Source organism: Eurypyga helias, unplaced genomic scaffold (assembly GCF_000690775.1).
Source record: "Eurypyga helias isolate BGI_N326 unplaced genomic scaffold, ASM69077v1 scaffold19430, whole genome shotgun sequence".
NCBI lineage: Eukaryota > Metazoa > Chordata > Aves > Eurypygiformes > Eurypygidae > Eurypyga > Eurypyga helias.
In genome coordinates this window covers 5,144-14,620 of record NW_010226486.1, presented here as the reverse complement: position 1 = coordinate 14,620, position 9,477 = coordinate 5,144, and the positions used below count along the sequence as shown (strand labels likewise).

Sequence of the window (9,477 nt, the reverse complement as noted above, 5' to 3'; positions counted from 1 at the left end):
GTCTCACAGGCTCCACAGCTAGCCCAGAAGTTGGCAGGCTGAAGCGGACACTCAAAACTATTCAGGGTACAACCCATCTAACAGCAGCAAGTCTTTTAGGTCATGCCAGTTGTCTGCCATATGTTATATGGCCCACAGACAAAACCCAAGCAACTGAACTGTACGGGAAAAGGCCCAGGGGCTGATGGGAGGTGTGTTAACGCAGACTGATGCCAGGGTGCAGGCAGCCCCGCGCCTGCCTGTCCAGCACTGCTATGCATTGCCCGGGCAGGAAGGGCACAGCATGGGATGGCCACAGCAGGCAGGCAGCGGTGGCCATGCCCCGGGCTCCTACCCGTGGCCATCACAAAGGACGAACATCAGATACTCTTGGCAAATCTTAAGGCAACATCCTACAGCCTCCCTGGGGAGGGAAGGAGGAAAGGCACTGCACGGTCCTTAACGGAGTCCTATTTCCTTGGGACAGCGCCAGAGGATTTAAGGTACAGCAGGCAGCTGGGCATTCAGCAATCCCAGCCCAGCTAAACGCTGTGTCTGACTGTCTGGACAGGAATGCTCTGCCAGTGCCTGCACACCCACCCCGTTCCCTGCGCAGAGCCTGAGATCACGTTCCTTACTGGGAAAGCCTTCAACAGGTGCCGCATCTCCAAGAGTGCTGCTCTCCCTCCCCTCCAGCCCTTGCGCACAGAGCGTGGCACGGAGGGGTAGGAGGAGGTCATCACCAGGGGTAAACTTGTCAGCAATGACCAGGATTGCAGGCACGTCCATGGGGTGCATGCTCACTCAGGCATCGAGCCTCGCTTGGGGCAGCGATGACAGCGGCTGGGCCACCTCTCCCTGCCAGCATCACCTCTGCCTTGCCTGAATTTGGTTCCCATCAGATAATCTTTCATTTGGGCACCAAGATATGCCGGCTTCAGTGAACCACTTCGTGCCAGTCAATTACTCATCAGCCATCTGAGCCCCTCTAAAACTGTAGATGGTCGAGAGTAAGTGTTTAGAAGTGTCTCCAGCCTTGCCTCTAATGCCTCCAGCATTGCCTCTACTTCAGAAGAGACAAAAAAGGCAACAGCTACTTTAAGTGCAACAGGCCCTTTAAAAACAACCTGCAGAAATGCAGAAAAACAGAGGCCGACCAGCCCTCTCCTTGGGAAGCTCTAAGTGATGCTGACAGAGAATGTCAAAACAGCTCAGAACAGGAGAAACTGAAGTCCCCTCCTGGTTACACACCTGTAATTTGCTGTAATGTCTTCTTGACTACGACTGAGGGACTTCTGCTGGAAGCCATGTGCAAATTCTCTCCTGCGGTGGCTACCAACAAAACCAGTCTTGCTTTTCTTGCTTTAGGAGTGGTGCAGTCTTAACACTTTGCTCCTGTGTCCATGAACTCTTACAGCAAAGTGGAGGTGATTTTTTTAAAAAACAACCAAACGTGGGTTATTGCAAGCAGGCACCATTCCCACCTCTCCATCCCCATTTTGCCGCTAGCAATGCAGAGGTGCTTGTCAGGGAAAGGCACCTTTCCTGCCTTTCCTGCCTCCTTCAATAGAAAACCCATGGCTCCAGAGGGCCTTCACAAAACATAAAGTGTGGAGAGTTGCAGCTCACATATGAGAGCACCTCAGCACTGACCTGAGGCAGGTGGGATGAAGCCTTGAGCTATTCCTCACCCAGAAGGACTGGATGATGCCACAGTTGCCATTCCGAGATTAACATGCTCCTCACAGCATCTCTCCTGCACAACAGCTGCATCTTTGCTTCCATACCCAATATACAGACACCTGCCTGGGTACCACAATGACCCACACCACAGCAGGGTGACACAGAAATATGGAACAGATTGCTCGATAACAGCTAGAGTCTGACAGGAGACATCTCCAAGCATCATCACTTCGCTCATACCGGCATTTAACAGCACACCGCATATCTATGTACTCTCCTGTGGATACTACCTGGACATACTGCTCTAAATACATCCTCTTGGGAAAGAGATTTAACCCCCAGCTCTCCGTCCACCCTGCTGCTACCCAACCGCTGCTCATCAACTGGACGTGGGCAAACTGCTGAGCTTCATGGTCCTCCTTCACCGTGGGACTGCCACTAGCCTGTCCCATTCCTGCCTGTGCCTGGGCACTGTGACATAGTGCTGGGGCCAAACCAAGTCCCTCGGTGGGACAGCAGAGCCCGACCCCCTTCTGTCAGCTCCCACAGGAGCCAAGCTGCCCGGTCTCACAAAGCAGAAGCTGTGGCCCCAGCAAGCCATTAGGTGCCTGTGGGTTTGGGGGAGCATCCTGTCAGGAAGCGGGTTTGACTTACACAGCTGGGATGTGCCGTGGAACGGGCGCCTGAGCCCCTTGCAGGGAGGCATCACGCCCTGCCGTGCTGGTCCTCCTCCGGTGGAAGCTTGCAGGGGGCTGGAAGGCAGGGGCGCTGGGCGGGTGGTACTCCTGCTCGGGAACGACTTCTTCGCACCGGGAACCCTGGAAGCCTGAGCGACAGGTACAGACCTGGGGACGGCTGCAGGAGCCCTTGTTCTGGCACGGTGGGTCGCAGACAGCTGGGGAGACACAGAAAGGTGGTTAGTGGACACGGGGCTCTTGGCAGCGTACTCAGCCCCACGGTGGTGACATCCAGCTGGGGCAGCACAACCAGGGCAGCCCCATCACTTCTCTGCAGGCAGGTGTCCTTCAAAATCTGCGTTACTGCTGCCCAGAGTCCCTAACACAAGATCACTGCTGTCAGGGACTTGTTTCTGTTCCCACTTCTCCCCAGTGGTCTCTGCAGAGCTCTTCTCCAGCAATACTCACTTCAGAGAGCTCAAAAACCAGTAGTATGGTCTGCAGAGAGCGTAGAGCCTCCAGCACTGCCCGTAGCTCTCCAAGCAGGAGTAGGACCTCAATCCCAGAGCAGGGGGAGGCAGCGGCTGCCAGACGAGAAGGCACTATCACAGCCCCTTGGGAGTAGTTCGCACGTTACCCTCACGCTTTAGTTTTGGGGTCTGATTTGCATGGTCCACCTGGCTGTGCCCTCCAGAGCTTTCCAGCACTCCCTTTGCAGCTGATTTTGAAGTCACTGCGCCCAAATTCCTCCACAGCTACAGGGACTTACAGTTCATTAACTTCATGCCCAAATCACCCTCCGAGCCTGTGTGTGTTCCTAATTAAAGCACATCAGCTTCAGTTTGCGCCCCGGGAGGAAAGTGCTATTAATTATACGCTGGACCCTAACACTTCCCAAGTTAACAGATGCCAAATTGGGTTTATAGCCCAGCCAACCAGAGCCAGGAAACCACAGCTCGCTCAGATAGGACCAGGCTCATTGTTCTGAGCAAGAGCAACTGAAAACAGCGTTCTCCCTCAAAGAAGGAAAAGGGCCGGCTGGCTGAAGGGTAATGAAACTTCATCAGACAGCATAAGGTGGACATCAACCTCCAGCCGTGTGGGAACGCTGCGGATGGATCAACACATGCAGCCACCGCTTCTGCTGACAGCCCCTTCCTCAGGACTGCTCCAGGGAGGCTGCAGGAGCATCTGATATCCCACCACCATCAATCCCACCACCATCACACACAGCTGCTGGGGTCTCTGTGTTGGCTGGAATGCTTCGTTTGACCTTTATTACCATGTTAACACTCAGGAAGAGAGGAAGATCTCAAGGAAAGGAAGAACCCAAGTCACACAGGGCTGTATAGGTGAAAGCCAGAGGTTTTGATGAAATCCCCCAGTAAAATAAATCAGCCACCACTGCAGACTCTGGAACAGAGACGGGGCCCTAGTCAGGCAGGAATTAACAGTCTCTGGGAAGTCTGGCACTCTGAAAGTTGATGTGATTTATAATATAAAACTCAGCTGCAATTTAAATAGGCTGCCAGTCCCTACCGTTATCTCCCAATAAATGCCTGTTTCAACAAACACCACCAGACCAGGAAGCCTGCCATTGAAAACAACTGCTTCATGTGCTGAAATACTGCAGAGCCGCGACGCCGGGACCTGGGATCACAGTAGTTCTCACAACCTCTCCCGCTAACATTGTTCACAGTCTTTTCAGGAAAGCAGTGATAAGCAACCAGGCACTCTAAAAAGCCCCTAAGGCAGCTGATATAGAGGAGAGGAAGAAGGGAATGGGATTAGTCGTCTGGTCCCTTCACGCAGGATGGGTGCAGAGCTGCGCTAGCTGAAATATTCCAGCTCTAGGATTAATCCCCTTCCTATGCAGACTCAGGAAGAACTCAAAAGAGCTATAAAAAGTCACCAGTTTTCACTCAGTGCTGCTATGTGATGTAGGGAGAGCTGACATTCAGCAGAAGTACTGCCAATGCCAAGTATATGAAATCACAAGTCAGGCCCCCAAAACCATAACACTGACAGAAGAAACAAGACGGTTAAAAATATATACATATTTGGAATCTTTCCCTTTGCTTTCTGGTTTCTGAGCCCAGGGGTTACTCTGAGGTGTCTCTCCCCGGCTGTGGGGGCTATAAACAGTTTCTGTTAAGATGACAGCTGCTCATTTCTTCTCACTGTAGTCTCATGCAATCACCTGCTCCAGGAGCTGAGGCTTTAGGGAAAGCAAAAGGAGTCATCTCAAAACTCTTCATAATAAAAGGACAAGATTTGGAGCACTGCTGAAGCATCGGTAGTAGCAATATTAGTTTGTTCAAAAGCATCTAGCAGTGCCCTCACACATCAAGCCTGGTGCTGTCCAGTCCTCAGTGCATGAGGTAAGTGTCCCCTGCAAGGCCACGCTGCAGGGACGACTGGCGAGACTCTGACCACCCACTTAGGCCAGGCAGGCAGGACCGTCAGGGGAGAAGGTCACCAAGTCCAACCTCCCATCGCTTTGCAGGCACGGGCAGCTGAGGACTGAGCAATGACGTGGCAAGGTGACAGTCACTTACTGTGTCCCTGCTGCATGTGCCCTAGGTCTAGGAGAGAGGTGTACATCTTCACTGTTGGCAGCTGCTGCTCAGTTCCCTTAAATGTGGGGCAACCTGTCCATCCAGCTAGGCAACCACAGGAAAACTGGGAAGATGCTGACTTGTACCAACAGGGTGCTTTAGTCCCCTTTCTCATGGAAAAGTTTGCTTATTGGTGCAGAGCAGTATGTAATCTCAGTCCTAACCTGAAGCTCTGCCCGTGTTAGCAAAGCCAGAAGGGACAGAGAATTCAGCACAAGTGGGAGATCTGTGCAGGCTGACAGGGAGGGACATCAACAGCAATGCAGGAGTAAGAGAGAGGGAAAACACAACTTCAGTGAAACACAATCTGGGTTCAAAAATCCCTACAGTCGCTGTACAGAAGAGAGACAAGAGGGGAGAGCATGTGAATGTCATCTCTAGTTTGCAGATGTGGAAAAGCCCCAGGTGCTAATGCGACTGTCTGAAGGCACACTGTGAGACCACAGCAGAGCCAGCAACTCATCCCGGAATCCCTGCGCCTTCAGCCAGTATCTTAACCGCAAGACCATCTGTACGAGATTAGAAAGTGCATGATTTTATTTAGTCCTTCCCAACATGCCGATTAAAAATGTTTCTTTTAAGCTTTAAAATATCCACGTCAGAAAAAAAGTTCCCTCTGCGTTACCAGCCCAGCCCAGGCTGCTATCCTGGGAAACAGCAGAGAACCATAGTAAATAATGCTGATGAAAGTGGAGGTTGATGAACTCATGTTTGGAGGCTGAGCAAGTGGATTCCCTTGCTCTGAAGCAGAGGGGAAGGATAGTGAGCTAATAGGCAGCAGCTAAATTATCGACAAGTGCACTCTGCAGCCCCTGAAATATGGGCAGTGCAAGGGGGCTTCTGCCCAGCTTGTGTTTATGGGTTACTTCTCCACTGAAGCCAGGACACAAAGCCCCGAGCCTTAACCTGGGATGGAGCTAGACAGGCAGGAGATTGGATGAACTCCTCGGGCCCAAGTTCAGATAGCTCATTATTCCTAATGTCCCCTGGGGAAAGACCTCTGGAGCTCCACAGGATGCCCTGTACACAGTTCAGTGTGGTGACCTGGCAGCATGTGGGTAGAAACCAAGCCCACTGCAAGTGGGTGAGATCTTCTTCCCAAACCCCCTTAGTTCACTTCCACTTTCCCAGGAAAAATCAGCACCACGAAGAGAGAGAGATTTCTCGTTTTCATCTTCCTAGTCACTGACTCTGAAAACTTCCTGAAGTCCCCACTGTACTTAGGTCCTTTAAGCTGGAACAAACCATACGGCTAGAGAAACCTGGCCATGGCTCGAGTTCAGTCAGACACAGATGTGTTGCAAGAGGAAAGTCCCTGGAAAAGCATGGGTGGAGAAGGAAGAAATCACCATGCTTGGTAGATGACAGGAGTAGATGAAGGCAACAATTTGCTCTATCCTCTCTCCTGCACCCAGACTCAGACCCATCAACACCAAGGTCCTGCCCAAGACCCAGATGCCAGCTTCTTCCCTGCTTCATCATGCTAAGAGGTTCCCTCTGGCTGCATTTCTACCCTGCTAAATTCCCTGATAAGGCCCATATCAAAGACCATGGGATCAGGCATTGAACAGTGCAGAAACTAACTGGGACAGGCTGTCCAGCTTGCCTTGGCAGCCCTAAAAACAGCCAAATGTCCCCAGCAGTTTGAACTCCAGTTGAAAAGCCCGGTGAGGGAGGCGGCTGGGAACAAAATGATGTTTACACATCATCAGTCTCCACCTAAGACCTGCCTGAGATTTACTATCCCCCAATGGGGGGGAGACACTGTCAAAGCTGATCATGTTGACAGTGTCCTTTTAATGAATCCTTGGGAAGGAGGGCCCAGCACCTGAGCAATCGCTAGACAGCCCGCGTGGCTGCGAGCCCAGATCTACTGCTCCTACAAAAATCCCTAATGAGAGAAAGATGCTGCCATCGCTGGCCCCGTGCTCTGTTTACAGACGCTGTCTGGCAGCACAGCACGGTCTCTACCGTTTGGCTTCTGTCGGTGTGGGGGAGAGGGAGAAGGGAGGTGAGTCAGCCCTTGGCCCCTTGCTCCCAAACAGCGATCGCTAATGCAATTATCCCAGCGTGGCCGAAGCGCGGTGAGATCCCGCGGCAAACAAAGTTGAGCCTCTTTCCCCGCTAAACATCTGGGCAGCTGCTGCCACTCGAGCGGAGGCAGATGCTCTTGGCTATTCTGGGCAGGGTGTTCCTGCCCAGAAAGCCTGCCCCGTGCCTGCGTGCTCCCTGCCCTCCGAGCTGCCCCGGCGCTGTGGGCAGCCTACCTGGGAGCTGGCAGGTGCATGGGGCAGGCAGTCCCCTGGGAAGGCCCCCAGGTGAGCTGAGTGGTGTAACCCCTTGTTTCGGGACAGGGATCCTGGCAGGGGATGGGCTGTGGTTGCTGAGCTACTGAGGATGGAGTCTGACACTGCAGCTGCCTCTGGCGTGCATCGCACTCATGCCTGCCCAAACCCTTTCCCTTCCAGTGCTGTGTCGGGGAGCCCAAAATGATCTCAGCCCCCAGGGCCGTGGCAGGGCCTTCCAGAGGAGCACAGCCCTTATTAACCCCACCTTGGGCAGGCCGGAGGGCCGTGCCGGGCAGTTTCTGCACTGCAGGAGCACCCTGCAGCCCCCCACCAATTTACACATCCCACGTGCTGCACCACTCTCCAGCCATTGTGCCAACTCCATTAATCGCTTTCCTTAACAGCACTCAGACAATTTGCAGCCTTGGTTTCCCCGTCAGCGACACTCGCCCACGTGAGCACAGCCTCACTCTGCCAGTTCCCACCTGCTGGGACTTTCACAGACCTGCCTTTTACTCCAAGCAGGAGGATGAGAGCCCAGGGCTCGAAACACGCCCTTAAATGTGCCGTTGCAACGCCCTGCCCCAACAAGACCTTGCTCGGGCTGGACACTAATAATGATAATAAAGCAAAGCCATAATTATTCAGCATGCCCAGACTTTGCCAGCAGGCAGGGAGAGCTGACCCACAGCTCGGCAGCCCCACGGGGAGCCTGCAGTGCTGCCTCCGGAGACCCCAGCATCCACCCATCTCCTGCCCTGGCACAGCGTAAGGGATGGGTAGGGGGTCACAGCAGTACTCAAGCGCTTTTTAGGGGCGCATCGTGAGACCTGCGCCGGCTGAGACTGTCATACTCACGTTTGATGCAGTGGTTTGTGCCGGGAGCCGTGGTCCACCCTGGGCAACACTGTCTGCCACAGACGTTTGGCCTAAGCAGAGAGACAAAAAAGCGTGGTCAGGAGAAGGGAAGCTGAGGTCTCTCCGCAGCCAGCACCTCTGAGTCACCCGTAAAATTATTTCCTGCAGCATTTGATATTTCCTTCCAGATGGACCAGCAGCTGAGATCAAAACCAATGGGACAAGGGCTGAGTTGTTTAAGTGCCTGGAAAAGAAACCCCCAGGGACTATGTGAATGCTGCAGTGTGAGCGATCCCTGGGGGAGTATCTCCCTCTTCAACAGGCAGTATGCTGGGTTCCTGGCACAGCGCTCAGAAGAACCATTTTCCTCCTGAGAGCAATTGGAGGCTGGCGGCTTGCAACCATTAAAGATCTCACGGCACTTTGTGGTACTGGGGTGTAAATCGGGCTCGATTCCAACTTTGGTCATAGCATCTCGCCTCCGCAAGTGTCCCGAGCTGCTTCGGCCGAAGACAACACTTCATTCTCCGCCTAACTGCTGCTGCCTGTTGTTGTGCATTGCTCAACCCCACCCCGGGGGGGGAGGACAGCATGCCAGCAGCCCCATCGGCCACTCCCCGGCTTGCTCCCCCTTTTGCGAACACCCCAGTCTGTTATCTGCCTCTGGCACAGCAGCCCCGGGGCACTGGGGACTCTCCAGTGCTATGAAATTTGTGCCTGCTTGACAGGCACAGTGCTAGACTAACTCCAGGATGCACACACCATTCCCATGGTGGTTAATTCCAGCACTAGCTGTGACAACTTTCCACAAACTACATCCTCCCCAACTCTCCCTTATTATGGTGTTCGGGTAGTGATCCCTGCCGACATACAGCTATCAGGGACAGTGCTGTGCTTCCAAGAGGTGCTCCGCAACGCCCAAGCAGGCAGCTAATCCTGCTCCCTCTGACCACATCTCATATTTACACATCTATAATGAAAAGGAATAACAAGTTGCAGGTTGCTGTCCAAGTGTATTTACTCATCGTGGAGGGAAGGTTTGGGGAATATGTAACTTTTGTATGTCTAGGTAGATGGAAAAGTTCAATCATCAAAAGATCAAAAGTTAGAAATAGGCAGCCTGAACACTCTGGAAAGCCTCTAGAAATGAAGCAGGGAGCATGGTTTATTTCTAACTCTAGACAAGGCGGTCAGAGCCGCTGACAGAATTTACAGAAACCACGGAAACATGCACATTTGTCTTCTGGATTGACTTTCACATGAACACAGCAGGGTCTGAAGATGATCCTGCTCTGAACCGACATCCTCGTGACTCCTGCATCCACACAGCATGGGATGAGACTCCAAAAGTGCCAGAGCTCAAGCTGTGAGGCT

The 9,477-nt window shown here is 53.0% G+C and overlaps 1 protein-coding gene across 1 annotated transcript in view; it reads right to left on the bottom strand.

Annotated features, from left to right (window-relative positions):
* The window catches only part of LTBP2 (latent transforming growth factor beta binding protein 2), a gene marked incomplete at both ends in the record, with an annotated part of 55,771 nt that extends 47,597 nt beyond the window's left edge, over positions 1 to 8,174 (bottom strand). The window contains 2 exons of the mRNA XM_010153366.1: positions 2,317 to 2,557; positions 8,104 to 8,174. Coding sequence (XP_010151668.1) covers positions 2,317 to 2,557; positions 8,104 to 8,174 — 312 coding nt within the window. The remainder of the gene's footprint in view (positions 1 to 2,316; positions 2,558 to 8,103) is intronic.
* Between the last annotated feature and the right edge of the window lie 1,303 nt (positions 8,175 to 9,477).